The 23706-nt window shown below is 34.7% G+C and overlaps 2 protein-coding genes across 3 annotated transcripts in view; both read left to right on the top strand.

Moving 5' to 3' along the window:
* The window catches only part of Pdk (pyruvate dehydrogenase kinase), a 34207-nt gene extending 19151 nt beyond the window's left edge, over positions 1 to 15056 (top strand). Inside the window, exons 2-9 of one of the 2 annotated variants that reach the window (XM_088268466.1) lie at positions 1187 to 1244; positions 2746 to 2895; positions 7251 to 7435; positions 8189 to 8359; positions 9433 to 9608; positions 10923 to 11037; positions 12881 to 12990; positions 14367 to 15056. In XM_088268466.1, coding sequence (XP_088124592.1) covers positions 1187 to 1244; positions 2746 to 2895; positions 7251 to 7435; positions 8189 to 8359; positions 9433 to 9608; positions 10923 to 11037; positions 12881 to 12990; positions 14367 to 14570 — 1169 coding nt within the window. In that variant the 3' untranslated portion in view covers positions 14571 to 15056. Of the gene's footprint in view, positions 1 to 1186; positions 1245 to 2745; positions 2896 to 7250; positions 7487 to 8188; positions 8360 to 9432; positions 9609 to 10922; positions 11038 to 12880; positions 12991 to 14366 lie in introns of both variants that reach the window. The other variant, XM_088268464.1, reaches the window with a different exon arrangement.
* A 5511-nt stretch (positions 15057 to 20567) lies between these two features.
* On the top strand, positions 20568 to 23597 carry LOC148304333 (uncharacterized). The gene is made up of 2 exons (XM_088268453.1): positions 20568 to 21448; positions 22077 to 23597. The coding sequence occupies exons 1-2, from the start codon at positions 20917 to 20919 to the stop codon at positions 22970 to 22972; spliced, it is 1428 nt and encodes a 475-aa protein (XP_088124579.1). The 5' UTR covers positions 20568 to 20916; the 3' UTR covers positions 22973 to 23597.
* The last annotated feature ends 109 nt before the right edge of the window (positions 23598 to 23706 follow it).

Genomic DNA, 23706 nt, shown 5'->3' with positions numbered 1-23706 from the left:
GCCCAGTGACACTTATTACTTAAATAGCACTTTTACTGCCATCTGTGGTTGTACTTAAACACTAAAACTACATCTGATTATTTTTCTGTTTTTCTCACGACATTTAACTTAAAACAAAATTTATGTGACATTATCTTAATGTCGCTTTCAAAGAAAATTTATGAAATAAAATATGGGTAATTTTTTATATTCATCCTCCTCCTCATCTACTGTTCTGGAGGTCCCGGGTTCAATTTCTAGGGGGGGGTCAAATAAATATAAGTGATTTTTTTCACTCTAATATTTATTCAATATTACCCTAGACTGGACTGAAGCGGAGGGCTGATCACCTTTCCTTCATGTGTTAACGATCAAGATTACACTGCGTTTATATGATGTAGTGCCCTATGCACCATTGCGGTGCGCATAATGGTTTTTGAATGAATGAATTTTGATATAAAACATGTTTACTGGTGTACATTTTTTTTATTCAAGTAAATATGTTACTTTTATAAAAAAAAAAATACAAAAGTAAAAAAAAAACTCATTCAGATTTATCCGCAGAATCTTACTCTCGGACAGGTTAACGGTCTCTATGATGGTTTTGCCATGTGGAGAGAATGGTTAGAGCTGTATATATGGGAGAGTAGGCCCAAGAGTTTATTTTTATTTATTTTATTTATTTATTTATTTATTTTTCATAATACATATGTAGATACATTCAAATATACATATTCATTTCATATACACATTTATTATATGTATTACGGCTCTTTAGGCATGGCCTGTGTTGAGCCGAATACTAACATGGTAATACAATTTTTATTTAATTTTTTTTTTTTTTAATTATTAGATTATAAACATAACATACAGGAGATACAAAAGTAATTTACAGTATAAAGGTTTTTCAATGTGATAATAACACCTGGACTTTAATCAATTCACTTTCTACCTTGTCCCTTCCAATGTTAAGCAACCATCGACGGACACTGTTCTTAAAGACCTGATCACTCCTGGAAATCTTAATGGTTTCGGGTCGTGTATGGCTAGAAGCTAGGACTGTATGCCAGGGTTAGGAATGAAGAAATCAAAAGAAAAATGCAGCTGAGACAAGTATAATTGCGAAGATAAAGAATTAATCTCATCTACCTATGATAATTTGACCTTAATTATATTGAATACACTAATTATTTTTCCTTTGTTTCAGGTTTGAATGCATGCGAGCGGAAATCGTTTATATTCCTTCGAAAAGAACTCCCGGTCAGGTAATATGATCATACATAAATGTTGCGTGCAGTGAAACTTAGATACAAGAAAGCCCAAGAGACTGGGATACTTTCTCTAAAATCCATTTTAATTTATTTATTAATTTTTAAATCAAATACAAATATTTTGAGTCTACTTAGTTGCATTTTATTAAAAAAACACATGAAAATTAATATGGTGATAATTGTTTCGTAACGAAAAGATTAAATGGACTGACGGTCCTTATGCAGCTATACAATTCAAGGTACTTATGTAATAGTTTTAACATGTGCAGTAATAATTTATGGGAGACAAAAGTAGTTTATGGGGGATGTAGGTACGTACATTTATATTCCCAGAAAATATATATAAGTGTACATACCTACATCCCCCATTGACTACTATTGTCCCCCATAAATTATTACTGCAAATGTTAAAACTGTTACGTAAGTACCTAGAATTGTATAGCTGCATAAGGACCGTCAGTCCATTTGACATGCACTACGGATGTTAGTCAAGAAATCAAAGTTAGTTGAGAGACCTCTTTCCAATTATACCTGTCTCAGCTGCACAATCCTTATGATCTCTGTATTCCTAAACTTGGCATACAGTCCTAGCTTCTAGTCACACATGCTGTGTAGACTCTCGGGCCTACTCTCCCATATATACTGCTCTAACCATTCCTTCCCAGTCTCCACATTACCAACCATCTCAGAGACCCTTAACCTGTCTGAGTGTCTGGGGAAAAATCTGGTACCTAGAATTGTATAGCTGCATAAGGACCGTCAGTCCATTTGACATGCACTACGGATGTTAATCAAAGTACTTTGGGTTTATATACGTTGAAAGGAGTGGGCGGGGTTTAAAAGAAATCCCAGTGAGTTTCTGCAAAACATTTCTATAAAAATATAAATAGTAAAAGTGACTAACCAACCACAACGTCTTCTTCTTCTTCTTCTTCTTCTTCTTCTTCTTCTTTTAGGACTAGGTCCTGTCATTCTCGGGTCGGTCCTGGGAGGTGGAAGACCAACTATCCTTCCATCGTTTAGGTGGTCTTCCTGGGGGTCTGATCCCGCCTATGCTGCTGTCCGCTGCCACCCTCACCACTCGATCTGAACTCGCTCTTCTCACATGATCTCTCCAGAAACGTCTTCTTTCTCTTTCCCAACAACATCTTCAATATCGCAGATTTTTCGTAGAGTCTTCATTTCGGATGTCCTAAGAAGGCTTTTTGTTCTCGCGGTGTCGGTTCTTGTTTCCGTGCCGTATGTCAGGATCGGTCTTACGCAGGTTTTATAGATCCTCACCTTACTCTCTTTCATCATGTATTTGTTTCTCCATACAAAATTTTTTAAGCATCCAGCTACAGCAGAGGCCTTATTTGCTTGCTCCACCACAAAGTAAATGCTTTAAATATTAAGAATATTGAGAATGTTTTTACTGTATGTATTTATATGCCTCATTTAAGTGAATCCAGCATTCTCTCATTATTTTATTCCATGCGTATTGCTATTGTTACAGATTAGCTAACATAATGAAGGAGATCGCCTTACTGCCGGAGAACCTGCTGAGGATGCCCTCAGTCGGGCTGGTGAACCAGTGGTACGCGACTTCCTTCGACGAAATCATACAATTCGAAAAGCACGAACCATCTGATAACACCCTCAGAAAGTGAGTATATCATTCTTAATCCTTTCTTCTTTCTCGCAGCCTTAAACTCGTATATACATCAAATAACAAACTGACTAAGTGACAAAGTTATATTGCATGTTTTTGAATGAATACAATATAATATAAATGCAAGTACAAAATATATATATATATATATATATATATATATATATATATATATATATATATATATATATATATATATATATATATCAGTGGCGTGCCTAGGGTTTACCAGTAAGGCAAGCCCATTATTTTTCACATTCGTGAATACATGATGTACCTATAATTTCTTCACCTCATATCATTCCCAGTATAGTAAGCACCCTGAAAGTATTATAAATATAAACAATGTATGCTAATCATTGTAAAAATGTGCATACATGTAACTTTTGTAAGGTTTAACCATCACCTTGAAATAAAGAAAAAGTTCACTATAATAAAATATCATCCTCAGATATCAACCATCACCAATAAGTACCATCACCATATAATGGCATGCATAGTGTTTAATAATCATCATCGGAATCCATAGATATGTATACATACAACAATAATGGTTGATAAAGTATATATGTTATGTTTATCAATTTTGATAGGATTTAAAAAAATAATAACCCTAAAAAACATATTTGCTCAAACCCTTTTATGAATTATGAATAAAAGCTTTCGAGAATTATTTATCATACAAATAAATTTGCTCAAATGTTATAGAATAGCAATATACACATATTTGAAATTAGTGAAAAATAGCCCCGCAACGTACTGAAACATTTTTATTTGTATTCGAAAGCAAACCGCCTATCTTTTTTCAAAAACGATTTTATAATATCCTCATAAAAAGTCACTGAATGTTTGAGATTTGCTAATAGTTTTTTTTCTATGGCAATCATAGAGAGTTCGGAAAGGCGATTTTGTCCTTGTGTATTTCTTAAGTACGTGTGTATTCGTTTTAATGCTGAAAATGCGCGTTCTGCTGAAGCACTTGTAGTTGGTATAGTGATCACCAAATGAGTTAACTTTAGCAACTCTGAAAATGCATCTTCAAGACTATTTTCGTTGATAAAATCTATAAGCTGAAATATATTAAAATCCTTCAAGTCCGAAGAAGAGTACAAACATATTAATTGATTTTTTAATGATTGTTTATCAAAATGAATACCGTAGTGAAATTCTAAAGATTCTAATTCGTCAGTTGGAAAATTCAGTTTATATCTGTCGTAAAGCTTGTTGTTGAGCAATTGAAAAAAATGAAGTTTGAATATTTCAGAATATCTGTCATTAATTTCGGAAGATATGTTATCAATAATTTGGATGAAAATTCTTTTGTATTCCGTACGAGCACACGAAACATTTCGTCTTAAGCGAGGGGCAGTATTGTTTTGAGATGCAATGACATATATTTGATCAAATTGCGATTGAAAATCCGTACTCAACCAGTTATGAAATTCTTTTATCTTATTGCTGCAGTAACCCACGTCGATTTGCGATTTTTGTATGATATTATATAAACTATCGGTTTTTTCAAATATTATGTGAAATACTTGTAAAAAAAAATTAAAATTAAAAGATTGTAAAGAATTATTAAAAGATTCCACCGACAAATTTGTATCGCCTTCCCATTGCTGAGGATTGTCAGCCATTTCACTAAATAAGCCAATTAGATTATTTTTTTGTTCAAATATAATATTTACAGTACGCGATGAGTACGCCCAACGAGTAGCAGAAATGTGTGGTATTTTTTTATTGCAAAATTTATCATAATGAGCGGATCTTTTTGTACTGTTGCTAAAAAAATGAACCAAAGCCTGAACAGCAGAAAAAAATGAACTTATTTCACCAATTCTGCTACAAGACTTGGATAAAACTAGATTTAATATATGGGCATTACACCAAATATAAATAGCCTGAGGACAAAACTCTTTAATTTTTTGTTGCACCCCGTTTCTTACCCCAGACATGACGTTCGCGCCATCGTAGCTTTGCGCGACTAATTTATTTTTGCAGTCATAAATATTTACGTAATGCATGATAATCTCGGCAAGTACATCTGAGGTTCGATTTTCGGATACATCAATAAATCCTAAAAATCGATCATGTATATCATTTCCAGAGAAATATCTAAATATCATACATAATTGTTCTTTATTACTAATATCTGGCGTCTCATCTATAATTACTGATACAAAAGTGGACAGTTTTATTTCCGATTTTATTTGATTCCTCATTACTTCCGATACGCTGCAAATAATATCGTTTTGTATTTTATTAGAAAGGTAACTAGAACCCTGTTTGTCGCTTTGCTGCATATGTTTTTCTAAAACAAGATCATATTTAGACAACATTGAAATGAGCTCTAGGAAATTTCCTCTATTAAGTGATGTTTCGGATTCATCGTGTCCCCTAAAAGCGAGTTCTTGCTGAGCTAAATAGCAAACAACATCGACTAACCGCTGAAAAACACTTCGATTATGGTTTACTTTTAAATTATGTCTAGTTACCTCCTCAGATAATTGCCGAGATATGGATGTTTCTATTCTATGTTTACCGAAATTATGGAAACTTATTACAGCGTTCAAATGCTTCTGTGTATTTTGATGTCGTTTTATGGCGTTTGTTAAATTGTTTAAATCATCATAACCGGATGAATTCCACACATTTTTGTCATTAGAAAAAAAAACGCAATACCAACAAAATAATTTATTAATATGAGAGCAACCGGCAATCCATCGAATTTTGTATACTGACCGATTAAACTTCCTGTTATGCGATTTAACAGTTTGCGATATATTTAAATTGGGAGTAGGTCTTAGAGATGTAATCATTTCTTTTTTTTTAATAAAATTCAAAGCGCTAACCTTTCCATTATGAAGTAACTCTTTTAGACACTTCAAATCACTACAAGGAACGACATCGGCCATTTCCGAACTCATTATGAAGTATGAATACGTAAGGAAATAATTAGATAATTTCCAATAATAAATAAATATGTACTAAGTGTAGATTAGGCAAATAATCAATGAATAATAATCGACTCAAATACAAAGGCATAAAAGTCGTTGAGAATAGTTTGACAGATAACCATTATGAAATACGTTCGATACGATTGCAAATTGTGCACCACGTGTGTGGCTAAGTTCAGGCCAATGGAAGCCGGCTTCCAAATTTCATACAAAATGCCATATATGTACCTACTATTTTATGGTTAGAGTTATATTTTTTAAGCAAAAATATAAGACATATTGCCGGAACCAGAAGCCCAAATTGAAGCCAATGAGAGCGAGCGAGATGGCTAATCTTGTGTCGCCTGCACTTGCAACAGACAGGGCGAAAGCCGAATGTTTACACTCGGCTATCTCGGGTAGTACGAAAAAGCGCGCGATAATTTAAAAACAGGCATGCATTAATTATGTATTTTTAATCAATTTAAAATTTAATGATTGTTGGAGTTGTTACGCATGCCGGGCTTTTGGGCTTCTAGGGAAGGTCCGCCACTGATATATATATATATATATATATATATCGTAGTCGTACAGGAGAAAGTGACCAACTAACAAAACGTAAAATGTTCGGGAGGGACATTTAAGTCACTTTTGCTTGGCAAGAAAATAAACATCAATGCAGTTAGTCATTTTGAACTAGTCAATATATTATACTTCCTAGTTTTAAATCGTTTGGGATTTTTTTCAGGGCAATATTAAGCTAGTAAGATATCAAATAGTCAATGATCACGTTTTTTGTAAAAAATGCACTTGGTCACTTTCTCCTGTATGACTACGATATATATATGTATATATATATATATATATATATATATATATATATATATATATATATATATATAAATATAAATATAAATATAAATAAATACAAAAAAAGTTCCCACAAAGGCATGCCCTGTGTGTGGGCATACATTATATTTTAGGTTATAGTAAAGGTCACTGGCGAGAATACAATAGATAAATAAATTATTAGAAATAAAATTTGATTAAAAGTTCTAATATAAACTACAAATATTTGATTTTAACAGAAAACAAAAAATCAAAAGGATCGTAATGAATAAGTTAACAAATAAGTACCATATGAGTTATACGTTCCAAAGAAAAAGGAACGGTTTTTAAAAAAAAAATTAAGAAAAACATTTAATCGAAACAAACTTAGGTAATTAATGTCTAACATATAATCTTTGTGGAATGAATTAAACTGTTTTGGAGCTATGAAAGATGAGTGTCTTTTCGCGAGTCTGGATTTGCAAAAAGGGATTTCTAGTAAATTATTCATTCTTTGGCTAGATCTATTAATATTTTTAGGAAATAAATATTGACGCACGAAAACATATTTCCTTTCCTTTTCAGCTTTTGTTCGTCCCTCGTGAAGATCCGCAACCGGCACTCGGACGTGGTGCAGACGATGGCGCAGGGCGTGCTAGAGCTGAAGGACTGCCACGAGGTGGACTCCAGCACGGAGCACAGCGTCCAGTACTTTCTGGACAGGTTCTACATGAGCCGCATATCCATACGAATGCTCATCAACCAGCACAGTGAGTGGAATGATAAATTTGAGATTCCCCCTTTTATCATCAACCAGCACAGTGAGTGGAATTAAAATTTGAAATTCCCCCTTTTATGTAAATTTTAGAGAAAATATTGTGTAGTAAGAAAAATATTGTGAAGACCAAATGCTGCCTATACAATGCCTGCATTGCTCCTGTTCTCTTATACGGCTGTGAAACATGGCACCTTACAAGGGCCCAGAGCAGCCGTGTACTAAGCTTTGAGAATAGGTGTTTGCGGAGAATTTTAGGCGTGCGGTGGTTTGACTTTGTGAGGAATGAAGAGATAAGGCGTAGGATGCAGCAAATCTTGGTCACAACTGTCGTCAAGAAAAGGCGATTCAGTTGGCTTGGCCATGTACTCCGCATGCCTCCTGAGAGCCGCCATCAAGCTTGCCTCTTTTACAAGGCATCAGGTTCGCGCCGCTCAGGACGACCACTGCTGACAATTCGTCGGCAATTCTCGTCAGAACTTGGGGACGCGGATCTGACTAGGGAGGATGCAATGGGGCTGGCACCCGACAGAAAAGCCTGGAGACAGTTTGTGGACTCCATATGCTCCACCTTGATAGCGGATATGGTTTTTTTATATATATTTTAATATTAAGCGCAATATAGTACAGATAACTTCGTTTTATCCGCCTCTGTGGTGAGATTAGAAATAATGGTATTTACTAAGTAAAACTTAAATTAAAAATGGACCACAGTTATTGATTTGTCATTCTTCTTCTTCTTTTCTAGCGCTGCTGTTCAGCGAGCAGCCGCCCCCGGTGACCAGCAGTCGCCACATTGGGTGCATCGACATCGACTGCGGACTCGCGTCGGTGGTCAGAGACGCGTACGACAACGCCCGCTTTCTCTGCGAACAGTACTACCTCACCTCCCCTGAGCTGGTCCTCAACGAACACAATGGTAATTCGCAATATCTTGAGTGCGTCCAAATCTGGGTTTGTCCACTTAGAAACGACTCTACTCAAATTTGTGAAACTCCTAGAAGTATTGATCAATTTCGTGACACAGTACATGGGTTCACAATAGCCATGTATGTTGGATTGAGGAAAGACTTTGAAGAAAGACATTTGTAGGAAAACATTAAGTTAAATTAAAAAAACACGCAAGACTGAAGAACGCATTTATTTATAATAAAATAATAATAATAAAACCCTTATCCGCACCCCGATGGTGCATAGGGCACTGCATCATTTAAACGCAGTGTTATCTTGATCGTTTACACATGAAGGAAAGGTGATCAGCCCTCCGCTTCAGGTACCAGTCCAGGGTAATATTCAATAAATATGACAGTGAAAAAAATCACTTATATATATTTTACCCCCCTTGGGAATCGAACCCGGGACCTCCAGAACAGTAGCCGAGCGTGCTGACCATTACACTACAGAGGCAGACATTTTTTTATTTATACATAAAATTATTATATATAACTTAATTTTGTTTATAAACGATTGAAATTTAATTAAGTATACAGTATTGCTACTCAAGTACTGTGATATTAGATTGAAATTTAAGAAACTGCAAATAATGTATATTTACTGTAAAAGAAACAACGTACGCATACAACATAACTACTGTTGTGTAAAGTACTATGTATGTACTGTATTACAAATCTCGGCCAATCCCAACTTTTCCAAATCAGGCCACAGCTCCAATAAGTTTGGATTTCCAGGGCTCCATTGTAACTCTATTGATAATGCTTTACTCGTACCACCAATAATCCAATATCATCCAATAATCTTCTGTGTGTCTGTCATGTCAGGCCCCCTGACATCGACTATCACTTAAGAGTAATTGTTCCTGTCTTGGGCAGCTCTAAACAGGTCCTGATCCCCGTCCAATCTCGTATATTCCGGAGCCAGGAGATCTGCCTCCTGCCTACACCTCGTTGACCCTCTATTTTGCCTTTAAAGGCAACCAGTAAACCAGTATGCCGGTCGGGAAGTTGTAGTAAAAGATCCTCGGAATGTTTGCAGAACTGAATACGGGAAACGAGATTCACGTGGTGTATGTGCCGTCTCACCTGTACCACATGCTGTTTGAGCTGTTCAAGAATGCCATGCGTGCCAGCGTGGAGCATCACCAGGACTCCGGAGACACTCCACCTGTCGAGGTCACAGTCGTGCGCGGGAAGGAGGACATCTGCATCAAGGTGAGATCAAAATATCTCAGACTTCCTCTGCTCCTTTATCCAACTGCTCCATTTCAGTCCTCATTACTGAGGGTTGTGACCCTTGTGTAAGCAATGAGTCTTCTCCAGTTATCCCTTGCCTGCGCTACACGTAGCGCTCCAACCACCGAGGTGCCTGCTGCTGCCTTAACTCCATCAGTCCATCGTGTGGGGATCTTCCTCTCCTTCTTTTCCTCTCCAGGCTACCAATCACAACCAGCCGTTCCAGGCAATCCTCATTGCCACGGGCAACGTGTCTAAAGTACTGAAGAATCCGTTGTGTACAGACGTTGGCCAGAGTCAAGCTACATTCCAACTACATTCGCCTCATAAATTTGTTTTACTGTTATTTCCTCACTTATTCGTTCCACACGTCCAAACCATCTCAACACACCTTTCTTAATTTTATCGATGATGCTTATCTCAGACCGAGAAAAACTTGGCACCATCGGGTATATCAAATAAGAGAAAGCGGTCAGGTTAAGAGTCAAAATAATTGACGGGTATGTACAATATTATGTATTATGTAGGGTCCATTATGCAACTCTGTATGGAAGTACTGACCAAACATAACACCCAACCATTATTTGCCAAATTTTCAAATTGAGGTTATTGGTACAGAATATATTTATCATTTTATTGAAAACTGTACGAGCGGCCTCTTTTCTGCATTTTACTTCGGTTATACGTTGCCTTACCAATATGGCTGTACTGCCTTTGAGCTGAGTAGATACCCACTCTCTACAGCAATCAGATCTCTATATGAGTTTATTTGATGGGTTTTTTCATATTTATTTTATTTATTTAAATTTTATGTATAGAAAATAAAGAAGCACATTGGCGGGCTTATTGCTAAAAAGCGATATCTTCCAACCAACCAAAAACAGACTAGTGATATTGATCAAAACGTTTGACACCATATATAGCTGTTTGCAATCAGACGGTAGATAGTACTTGAACATTAAAAAAAAAACATAATTGCAAATTAACATTTAAAAAAACATAACTTACAAAAGATGATAATAAGGAGGGCAGAGGAAAAATTGAGTTTAGGGAAGGAGGTAGAGGTAGGAGGTTTGATGGTCAGCTAGGATTCTAATGATAAATAGTAATGTCTCAGTCGTTTCTTAAAAGTGATTCGAGAAGGTGCATTTGTTTACGCGGAGAGGTAATTCATTCCATAGTCTGGCCGCTTGGACAGAGAAGGAATTACTGAAGAATGATGTGTATTTATGTTGATTTGATGTAAATATTCTCGTTTTCACTTGTCACAATTTCTCCTTTTTGTGTGTCTAGATGTCGGATCGTGGAGGGGGTATTCCACGCAGCGTGTCCCATCAGCTGTTCAAGTACATGTACAGCACTGCTCCCAAACCTTCCAAGTCCGATGCTCACACCGTTCCACTGGCCGGTAAGTCTTCTCAAAACACATTGTACATTAAACGTAAATCAAGCAGTGGGTCATTCGGATCACAGAGTGTTTTGAGAAAAATGAGAGAGAAAAAAGGAAATTTCAGTTTGAGATTGAATTTTTTTTTTTTAGTTTAAAAAAAATCTTATGTTTCTTTTGAGGCAACGAACCTAGCTGGTGTTCAAGGACTAAATCATGCATTCGTCTCAAAACCATCAGTTCCTCAGTGTTCTGGATGACTTCTTCAGCCCAGTTGATGGCTATGTTAAAAGCTTTCATGGCTTCAGAATGGAATCGTGGAATTTTTAAACTGGCATCAGCTGCTCACCATAATTAGATTCCTTCTCGAGATTTTCACATGTGACAACACGTATGATGACCTCATCACTCAAAACATCTTGAAAAGGGGAGCCGCAAAATCGTTCAGATAAGAAAAGAAGTTTCTGAGGTATCTCTACATGAGAGAGTAAGGCTCTACCCGACCCAGTTTCTCCAGGGTATGCTCGGCTACAATAGTTTAGAGACTAGAAGGAATGTGTATTTGATTATGCATTTTTATCCATTGTCGCGCGGTATGATCGATAATCCTGAAATTATCCGGAACATTGGTCTGTATGTTCCCGATAGATACCTAAGACAGCGTCAGCATAGATTGTTTCCTATTCCTATATACAGGACCAGCCTGCTGATGGTTATGCCTGTAGGAAGAGCTACCGCTATGTTGAACAATATCTCATTGGATGTTGATCTGTTCCATGCGTCTGAAGGAGTTTTCCGAAGCGGAATTCTTCTTCACCTTTAGCAATAGTTCTTGCATATTTTAGATTTTTGTATGTATTTAATGTATACGCTTTAATTTTTTTTAAGTTTGTAATGTATATGTTAACTGAAAAGAAATAAATTGAATTGAATTGATTTGAATCAGCAATCTTGTACTGTATAAGAGTTCTCTGCAACCTTTTCACACCCACGACACACTAAAATTCTTCCTAGTATTCCGCGCCACACCAAAATCTTAAGTATATAGACCATTGAAAAATTATTTAATTGTACTAATTATTATCCGCCTTTGTAGTGTAATGATCAGCACGCTCAGCTACCGTTATGTAGGTCCCGGGTTGGATTTCCAGGGGGGGGGGTCAAATAAAAATAAATGATTTTTACAGTCTAATATTTATTCTATACTACTCTGGCCTGGTGCCTGAAACGAAAGGCTAATCACCTTTCCTTCATGTGTTAACCATCAAGATAACACTGCGTTTATATGATGCAGTGCCCTATGCACCATTGGGGTACGGATAAGGGTTTTATATATTCTCTCTATTCTCTCTGCCTACCCCTTAGTTAGTTAATTACTTTTGCATTTCACAGTATAATAGAATGCAAAAAAAAATACCACAAAGGCATGGTCTGTGTGTGGGTATACAATATATTTAAGGTTATAGTAAAGAGCACTGGCAAGAATTAAATAGAAATTATTTTAGATTAAATATATTAAATTAGAGAGAGAGAGGGAATTATTATACCTTACATTTTGAAAAACAGACAGTATTATGAAAAATAATTTGTCATCGTGTATTAAATACATAATGAAAAATTGTAAAATGTCATATACATTGAATTTGATGGTGGCACACCTCTATCCGGCTCATGTCATACCAGTGTGCCGCGGCACACCGGTTTCGGAGGACTGCTGTATAAGATATCGGGACACAATTTTCACTAATAGTTCCTTAAATTTAGTCTTTCATGTGTGGAGCTAACAAGAAGTCTAGAGCTTCTGTGTCAGATCCGGGAATGTAGCAGGAAGCCAATGTGTATTATGTATTGATTTTCCACCTAGGTTACGGATACGGCCTTCCGATCTCCCGTTTGTACGCGCGATACTTTCATGGCGACCTCACTCTGCTTTCCTGTGAGGGATACGGGACTGACGCCGTCATATATTTGAAGGTATGTTTTAATTTGAGAATTTTCAGTTAAAATTTCACTTATAAAATATCTCTTTTTCTTCAAATCTTTTGTGTTTCAACTTTCCGCCTCCGTGGTGTAAAGCGTGTTTAGCTACCGTGCTGGAGGTCCCGGGTTCGAATCCCAGGAGGGTGAAAATAAATATTAGTGATTTTACGTTGTAATATTTATTTAATATCACCCTGGACTGGTTCCTGAAGCGCAAGAGTGATCGCCTTGCCTTCATGTAAGTAATGATCATAATAATACTGCGTCAATTCGATGCAGTGCCCTATGCACCATTGGGTGCGGGTTACAAGGGTTATAAGTAAGTAAAGTTTCAACTTTAAAATTTTGACTAAGCCTCACATACGGTGTTTGATAATGATTATTTTAACATAACACTAGATAACTTTAGTATTTTAAGAACTACTTACTCCATATTTTTGTAATCTTAAAAGTAATATTAAAGAAAATTTTCCCTATTTTATTTAACCTTAAATCGTTAAATGTTTCTAAATATTGGTTTTTGATAAAAAAGACAATCAGTCAGTACCGCAAGTTCTACGTACCTATACATCAACATATTAATTTTTTGTCCGCTACTAGAGACATGTTATTTGTTTCACTCTTATAATTGTGGTACTTCCATAACAAAAGAGCGAGACAACTAAAGTACTCGGCTTTCGTTTCATCTCATTTCTGGCCTCTCATTTATCGGATGGCCGCATTCAACACAGGCCATGCCTAAAAAGCCTTAATACATATCGCTCACTCCTTTCAAGAACGTCATAAATCAAAATACTTGATTTTTCAGGAGAATGTTTTTAAAGTTTATAAATATAATACAATGTATTAAAAATAAATATCAAACCACTTAATGAACTTTATACTGTGCAACAGATCTTTTTAGGTAAAACCTGAAGGTTTTTTCTCCATTTGAAAAATATTTAGTATATTTAAAAAAATTATTCAACAATACCTTTTCTTCAAAATGCAAAAAACAACACTTTCTGCCCTATAGCGGGTAAATATTAAGTTAAAAATATGCCTCTTTTGCTGGGATATAGTACATTTTCTGGGCATTCCGAAAACATGCACTACTGAAAATTGACGATTTTTGATTTATGACGTTCTTGAAAGGAGTGAGCGATATAGTAAAAACAATTAAAAATGTATGTATCAAATTAAATAAAATTCAGTCGCTGCATGACGGCGCGTTGGGATGGACGTGGCACCTATGCCTCAGTCGGCGGCGAGTTCGTACTTACTGTGAGCTACGCACTAGGATTTCCATACAAATATGAACTGGGAGCATTTGGTACCCCGCTTCAGATCATGTGTAATTTTAACGGAATTTAATTCAATTGATTTTTCAGGCGTTGTCAAACGAGGCTAACGAGCTGCTGCCCATCTTCAACAAGACCTCGAGGAAGTTCTACCGATCCTCCACCCAGATGGCCGACTGGTCCGGCAGGCTGGTCCAGCCGGCCAAGAGCCGCAAGCCGGCGCCCGCCGAGCCCTCGGCCGACAGCTCCTCGCCAGCAACCGCCTCCCCGCGCGGCGTGCGAGTCGGCAGCTAGCCGACTGCCCCTTCATCGCCCGATGAAGAGAAAGACTGCCAAACCGACGGAGCGCCAAAGAGTGATTTTTGTACCGATGACGCTTCGAACGTCAGCGTTGAATGCGACGGGACTGAATGCTACGATTGTGAAAGTGAGCCGAACCAACCGAGTTTGGATTCTGAGTCGTTTGATGATAAATACGACAGTTCGGAGATCGTTAAAGACTATTACGGACACCGAATGAACGACGATGATACCAACCAAAAATAACTAAATAATTACAAAATTATGTCCACAATATATAACTTTATTTAAAAACATAGCTACATTTGAAAAAAAAAACCACCCCCCATAATTTAAGGTTATGTTGGACAAGCAAAATTAATTGACAGAACGCATGAATTTTGGAAATATTTTAATGAAACACATTCTTTTATAATTATTATTTTTATTTGGTAAGGAAATTTAGAACTTATTAGCCATTATCACCAATAAATATCTTAATAATATGTGTGTATTTACATATCAAATTTATATATATATATATATATATATATATATATATATATATATATATATATATATATATATATATATATATATATATATATATATATATATATATATATATAAAATCTTATATATTTTGTTATGTAACTAGTCTATGTATGTGTTTAAGTTAAATGGTATTAGGTAGTTAGGCAGAATTATCACATATCGCTCACTCCTTTCAAGAACGTCATAAATCAAAAATCGTCAATTTTCAGTTGTGCATGTTTTCGGAATGCCCAGAAAATGTACTATATCCCAGCAAAAGCGGCATATTTTTAACTTAATATTTACCCGCTACAGGGCAGAAAGTGTTGTTTTTGCATTTTGAAGAAAAGGTATTGTTTAATTTATTTTTTTTGATACTATAAATATTTTTCAAATGGAGAAAATAAACCTTCAAGTTTTACCTAAAAAGATGTTTTGCATAATAAAAAGTTCAAAAAGTGTCTTGATATCTATTTTTAATACATTATATTATATTTTCAAACTTTTAAAATGTTCTCCTGAAAAATCAAGTTTTTTTGATTTATGACGTTCTTGAAAGGAGTGAGCGATATATACATAGCTATATTTTTTATGATTATCAATTTTTTGTATACGTTCCATTTTTTGTGTAGATTTGAATGTGTAGCATATTATAACTGTGTTCTCTTAGTAATATATTTACTAAATTAATTTTTGTAATTGTATAACATATATATTTTATTAATAGCACGGGCTATTATTTATTGGAAAAACATAGATTTTCACTGCCATGTGTATGATAGTGTTTTTCGGGCTATTTTATCATTCCTAATGTGGAAACTGCATTGCGATCTTGAACATAGTTGAATGGACCATACGATGCATGACGTAGTAACTCAGAAAAAATATAATCAATTCTAGTGTAGAATGTGTGAAATTAGTACACTTTACAATTTTCAGATTACATATTTAAACAAATTTAATTTAGTGGTAGTAAAAAAAAACTCTTTTAGTCAAACGCTCACCCAGTTTTGTAAGTGCTTTTTATCTTACGATACTGACTAATTTCACTGTCATGTTTCGTTAACAGCCACTTTTGTCAACAATTTTGTCAACGGCCACTTTTGCCAATGATCACTTTCACTAACAATTATTTTGTCAACGGCCATTTTTGCCAATGACCTCTTTTGTTAGCAACTACTTTAATTAATAGCTATGTTTGTTAACTATGCTTTCATTAAAGATAACTTTGCTGCCTAAAACAATAATGCTGTCACTAGAAAGTGTAAGATGGTCTGTTTGAAAACTAAAAGTTGTCAAAATTTGACATTTACACAGTAACTTATTGGAGTTGTGTATGTATTTATAATATTTATATCAAGTATTTGACAGTTTGTGATATATGAGGAAATGCTATTTTTGATATTTTAATCGCTTAATAGATTTTTGAATAATCTATAGTATCAAGATATCAGTTATATTTGTGTGTTCACGGATACCAGATTGTTAACGAGTACATGAGTGTTAACGGATACCGGATTGTTAACGGATACCGGATTTTTAACGGCAGCCGGATTGTTAACGGATACCGGATTGTTAACGGATACCGGATTGTTAACAGGTACCGGATTTTTTAATGTATGTTGGACTATTTGCAGGATTTGGATTAATAATGATTACATAAACTTAACCAACACCGTATAGTTTACATGTTTGCTGCTTGGTTTCAAAACTATTTATCTAAAAAAATGGTCGTAATAACTTGATGTTATTTCCAAAACATATTTAAATGGTGTGCCTATGAAGTATTTGTCAGCTTGAGCTGCAAGAAGAAATGCTATTTTTGATATATGAACTGCTTATGGATATTTAAATAATGTTTGGTATCGATATATCACATGTTATCAGAATATTTGGGTGTGAACGGATGTTAGCAAATACCGGTTTGTTAAAGGATACCGGATTCTCAATTGATACCGGAATGTTAAACTGAATTATTGATGTCTACCAAATCTTAACTGGTACCGAATAGTTATGTTAACTGTAATAACTGTAACTAATAACTGGTACATGTTAACTGCTTAGTTTCAAAACTATTAACAACAAAATCTATGTAAGGACTAATGGGAATTTTTGGTTCAAGGCGAAGACTGACTGGAAAAAAACTAAAAGATACAATGAAACTTTATTTTCACATTATGTTGTTACTGGATAATTTAATTCACAGCTTAAAAATACCTCTTATTACTGAATTATATCATTTTGACATTAGCAGTCAACCTTCCCCTCCCGGTGATATGTATTTACTACAACTCGACTTTTAAAATGATAATATCAATATAAAATATAATAGTATAATATAATTATGTATTGCATGAAAGTAATCCTCCGCCTCTGTAGTGTAATGGTCAGCACGCTCGGCTATCGTTCTGGAGGTCCCGGGTTTGATTCCCAGGGGGGTCAAATAAATATAAGTGATTTTTTTCACTCTAATATTTATTCAATATTACCCTGGACTGGTACCGGAAGCGGAGGGCTGATCACCTTTCCTTCGTGTGTTAACGATCAAGATAACACTGTGTTTGTATAATGCAGTGCCCTATGCACCATTGGGGTGCGGATAAGGGTTTGAATTGAATTACATTAAAGTTTTAACAAATTCATTAAAGAATTAACAACAGAAATAAATAATGTGTGAATTAAATCGGGAATAAAATCACCACTACACAAACGTCTCTATGTGTGCGTGTGGCGTGTTTTGTAAGTATACACGCATGTCGTAACGTGTTTACCACGCCAGTAGCACGCAGATCGTCTTGGGTGACGGTCGTGTCGCTACGCCAACTATTGCGGTTATTTGCGATGTATTTTTTTCTCGTTTTCAGATAACACCAGAGCTAACATTACAAAATTGTCATATTTCAACTTCAACTACGGTCTATAAAAGCAACATTTCGGAATATTCACATTTTTCCCGTTTTTAAACTACATTTTCATATGGTTTACAAAATACATATAACCGGAATGCGCGGGAGTTTTTAGCATCGTAAGAGAAGGGTTAACATGACGGATATTAATTGATACCAGAATCCTTGCATATACCGGATTGCTTTGAGAAATCTGATATCTGTAATTATTGTAATAAAATAGTGGGTAAAAAATGTTCTTCCATTAAACGAGTGAGTAATTAGTATAAATTAAGGATAGAACGCATAATGGCGGTGATTTTAAAATATAATCTTACATATTTCATACTTGGATTGTGATTTTATAACCATGAATTGGGATGTGAAATGAAATTGAAATTTGAATGCTTATCAGCTGAAAAATATTGTATTATAAATTTAAATAGTCTGATTGACCAATAAAAAAAAATAATAAAAAATATATACATGGATTTTTTTGTACATTTGTTATTTTTTTTCTTTATTTTATGAATGTTGAAATAAGTAAAGAATGTAAGGCTGAGATAAGCATTATCGATAAAATTAAGAAAGGTGTGTTGAAATATTGGGGCATGTGGGACCATCGTGTGAAGAAAGAACAGTAAAACAAATTTATGAGACAGTTGAATGTTAGAGCGGAGAAAGACTGAAGAGAACTTGGGGTGATCAAGTATGTCAAATAGTTAGGCGTGGGTCAGGAGTCGGAATAATCAGCGGGTATGTATGAGGAGATGCATGGATGTGGAAGGGGCGAAGATTGTTAGCAAAGACAGATTAACCTGGCGTTCTATTATTTCTGCCTACCCCTGCGGAGTAGTGGCGTGATAGTTTAGCAAGTTAGTTATAATGTGCATATCTTGAAACATCATTTCAATACAGAATTATTTCATTTTTAAATATAAATAATCCACTGTCAGAAATATGTACAAAAATACAGTAAATATTTGTATAATTATGTCAGTTTTAATACAAAATGCCTTTTGACCAAGTTTTTAAATACAATTGGTCATGTTAGTTTTGTAATTTGATATAATTTTTAATCTTTATATAATTTAATTCATGTAGATAGTAAAAATCTATGAAACAATAATGCAATCGAAAACATTGACAATGCTAAGTGACGCAGCTGTCAAGGAGCACGCTGTCCGCCATTAGGATATATTCCATAGATAAATTACAAAATAACAAATGCGTTTTAAAAACCCCCATTGCCCCCCACCATCTATAGTTGAAAATTGTAGTATAAGTGAACTTTATGCATTTTATTGATATATCAATAAAACATCTAAATAACTAACCATGTGTAGGGTAAAATATAGCATTTGTGAAATAGATAGAAATTTTATAAATATTACATCTATAACTTATGTAAAAAGTAAAGACAAAACAACATTCAAAACAGTATGCATTTTTACAAAATGTTTTGATAGTTTTTCGTGATTATCTTATAAATTCCTTGACTAGAGCACTCTTATTTTGCAACTGATAGCCACAAGTAAGTCTAGGGAGTTTTGTCACTAGTAACAGCTGTTTCGTCTTGGGCTGACACTTTTCGCATAAAAAAATATCACAATTTAAAAATCAGTTAAAGTGCTCTTATCATGGATTTGGCAAGAATGGTTATTTTGAATGAAATACAAATTTTATTAAAAAAATCTTCTAAGACCTCTAAAATTTTGTGCATAATCAATACTGCACTTGATTCAAGGCGAAACAGCTATCACTTTCGTGAGAATCACTGCTTTAATTGTAATTGAATGAGTTTTAGTTTAATGAAACCTATACTACTTAATTTATTCTATTGGTTTATTATAATTTTTTATATTTACTGTAAAATTAATACTGATATGATTTATATAAAAAAATTGTTTCATTTTCATTTTGCACAATAAATACCATTGATTAATGAAGTATTCCTTTTAAATCCCCCTCCCCCCACAGAATTTCCCAGAGCAAATGAATTGTGGATAAGACAGTGTAGATAAGAGTCAAAAGAAAAGGAAAAAAATCCAGTATTCGCTGCAGCGAGCCACCATAATCTAATTTATCTACATAATTTTTGTGATTTTTTCTCATGTTTCATCACAAGATTATTGTGAAAAAGGGTACATGTATAGGTGTATTCATTCTACTATGCATTAATGTTCTACTCATTCTGCATGTGTGTGTGTGTATACATATATTTAAATAAGTGTCGGGTTGTGGTCCCGCGGTTAGTGTCGCGGACTCTTGAGTCAGGATTTCTCGGTTCGAACCCACTCTACCACAATTTCATACTTATTTCTAGTAATGAGCCGCTCAGGCTCACAGAAATAGTATGATAATATAATAATTGAAGTATTTTTGTAAATTATAAAAAACACAAATATTTATTTTTATTCAAATGAAAAAAATTAAAATTGTTTACCGCGCATCGAAAATGCTAGGCATAAAAGTAGGTACTTGCATAAAATCACTTCGAAAAATACTATAGACTAATTCGATGACAGATTTAAGTCTACGATAAGTTCCACATCTATGACTATTGTCTATATACTGCTTCCGAAAAGCCGGAACTGTCAACTGTCAGTCGGATTTGCTATATCGATATTTTAACAACAACAAAAAAACTAGTATTCATCACTTGTTTTGAGTAATATTCTTACAATTACAAAATTTCAGCTCGTGATGAAGGAATAAAGATAGTTCCGTAAATTAATTGTGATATTTCAAAACGAAATAGCATCAAAGAACAAAGGAAACTATCTAATTTAGAATGGAACTTTTAAAAGTTCATATACCTACATGCAATAAAGCATTGAAATCAACGGAGTCGCTACGCAGTGAAATGAATATAGTTAGAAGAAGTTGATATCGGTCATATAAAGGAAGAGCTTTTCAATTAGACGATTGTGGAACAGATCATGGAGCTCGCTTCAATGAGAATCAAAATGGAACCAGGAGATGTAGAAATGGACATTTTTAATACTGGGAAACCAGAGGCCGAAAGAGTTATCACAAATAATCCACACCGGAGTGGAAATGTATCATATTCCGCTATAAAGGTGGAGATTATCTATTCAGGAGATCTCGTCGTAAAAACCGAACCAGGATCTGATGATGAAACAAAAGATGCTCTTCATACTTCGGTAGAACAACCGTATCTCGGTATATGCAAAACCGAAGTAGAATCAGACAGAGTTATTAATGATATTCCAAACTGTAGTAAAGATGTGTCGTATTCCAACATAAAAAATGAGTTTATGTATCCAGAAGTTCCTATAATTAAAACTGAACCAGTTGAAACTGAGGGATATATGAAAGAAAAGTCAGTTGACCGACGGGCCGGTACTAAATTACAATATCATGAGAAAGGAAAACGAAAACAAGTGAAGACCAAAACTGATGTAGACGTTTTCTATCCTGACATCAAACGAAAATGCTTGGCGTTATCTTGTAAGTAATAAGAGTGATCGCTGATTCACATTTAAAGCATTGCAAAGCTTTCTTTTGTGCTTATATCGATGGACCTAAATATTACATAATTTATCGCCTCCGATGTGTAGCGGTCGTATTAAGATACCGCGCTGATTACCTTGGACTGATACCTGACGTACAGAGCCAACCACCTTCCTTTCAATTCTTTAACAATTAAGATAATGTATGAAGCAGTGCCCCATACACCTTTGCCTGTAGTTAGGGGTTAGAAGTAGTAACAAATACTACACTTTGTAAATGGGCAAGCATTACGTGTATTAGAAGATAAAGAATGAAACATTTTTCCAGTGAGAAAAGTTACATTTATTTTTATTAAAATAGTCATTAGAATAAAAATACTTAACGCCTACCCATATTTACTGCGAACAATGTCGATTATGAATTGACAAATTATGACCGTCGATGTATTGCAACAATTTAAATTTATGTAACGAATGATTGAGTTAATATTCACCAACTATTTTTCATCACAAATATAATATTTAATGCATTTAAATCTGTATTATTTCGAAACCATGCAGTTATGGACTAAATCTTGTTTCCAATTGTGTCTATTTCAATCTTAAATTCAAATTGTTTATTTCAGGTGCAAATGAGGACAATATCGTGATAGATCGGAACCCGCCAACTTCTGACAAAATCACAAATCAACTTGCTCATTCTCTCGTCAATTTGAGCACATCTCCCAGTTCACTAAAAACTAAACAGGTTTTAAGTCTTGAACGTTTAAGTTCATGTTCAGAATGTGATTTCAAGACCACAATAAAAGGCAATCTAACGAGACACATGTTCACACATACTGGCGCGAAAGTTTTCGCCTGCCTGAAATGTGAATACGTCTGCAATCAGGAAAGATACTTGAAAAAACACAGTCAGATTCACACTGGTGAAAAATCTTTCGGATGTTCAAAGTGTGATTATGTGTGCATTCGTAAATACGAGCTAAAGAGGCATGATTTGACTCATACCGGTCAGAAACAGTTCGCATGTTCTGACTGTGATTACGTATGTGTAAGGGAATTTCAGTTGAAAAGACATAAATTGAACCACACGGGAGAGAAACCGTATTCTTGTTCAGAATGTGGCTTCGTATGCGTTCAAAAGAGCTCTTTAAACAGACATATTCTAACTCACACTGGTGAGAAACCATTTTCATGTTTAGTATGTAACGCCAAATTTCCTACCAAATACAATTTAAAAGTCCATTCCTTATCACTGCACTCTAAGAACAAACCTTTTGCGTGTTCAGATTGTGATTATACTTCTGCTCACAAGAAAGACCTGATAACGCACGTCCTAACACACACCGGCCAGAAACCATTTTCTTGTTCCAAATGTAAGGGCACATTTAAAACTAAGTATAATTTAAAAGTTCACGCTATTACTCATACCGGTGAGAAGCCGTTTGCCTGCTCTGAATGTAGTGGTAAATTTACAACAAAGAGTAATCTCAGAAAACATTTATTGACCCACGGTGGATGACGTTCAAGGAAGAGTGTGTAGTCAAATCGACTGCATGCTCAGTTATTTTTTCTGAATATTTTTGCACGCGAAGACATCTTTGGATTTCATACACATTAAAACGCATAGGCAGAAAGACCGAAGCATCAAACTTAAAGAAAATAATGCTTAATTAATTTGGTGTATTTCCGAAGGGACAAAAATGTGAAATAATACAAATTATTCTACAAGAAAATGTTTGAACTTTCAAAATAGAAAAGGAAGAAGCATTCCTTGGCTTAAACTTTCAAGTAGGTCGTTAAATCATTGTGCAGTGTAGATGGAATATTTCATACTCTTTGTAGAAACATATGATCTTAGACGTGTCTACGAATAAATTGACGATACACGCATTCGGAGGGCCGTGGATGGATGTTAGTTTATCAAAAAGGGAAATGTGAGCTAGAATTAACCAAATATTGTAATTTTAAATAATATTTATTGTGGAATAAAATTATTTAAATTTTTCGTAAAAGAGTCATAACCACGTTCTAGGTCAAGTGAAGTCAAATCTTTTAAAATGAACATTTTAATTTCTCTATAAATAAAATTAAATAAAACACAATTCAGTTTGGAAATTTGTTTAATTTTTTATTTAAAATAAAAATACAACCAACGAAAAAAATATATGTGAAATTTGTATAAACAAATAAAATATGTGTGTGTGCTCACACTTTATCATCCATAGGGTGAAAAATACAAAATGCGATTTTAAT

Source organism: Brachycentrus maculatus, unplaced genomic scaffold (genome assembly GCF_059751285.1).
Source record: "Brachycentrus maculatus isolate JH-2025_06_01 unplaced genomic scaffold, ASM5975128v1 h1tg000324l, whole genome shotgun sequence".
Lineage (NCBI taxonomy): Eukaryota > Metazoa > Arthropoda > Insecta > Trichoptera > Brachycentridae > Brachycentrus > Brachycentrus maculatus.
This window is presented reverse-complemented; position numbering and strand designations above follow the sequence as displayed.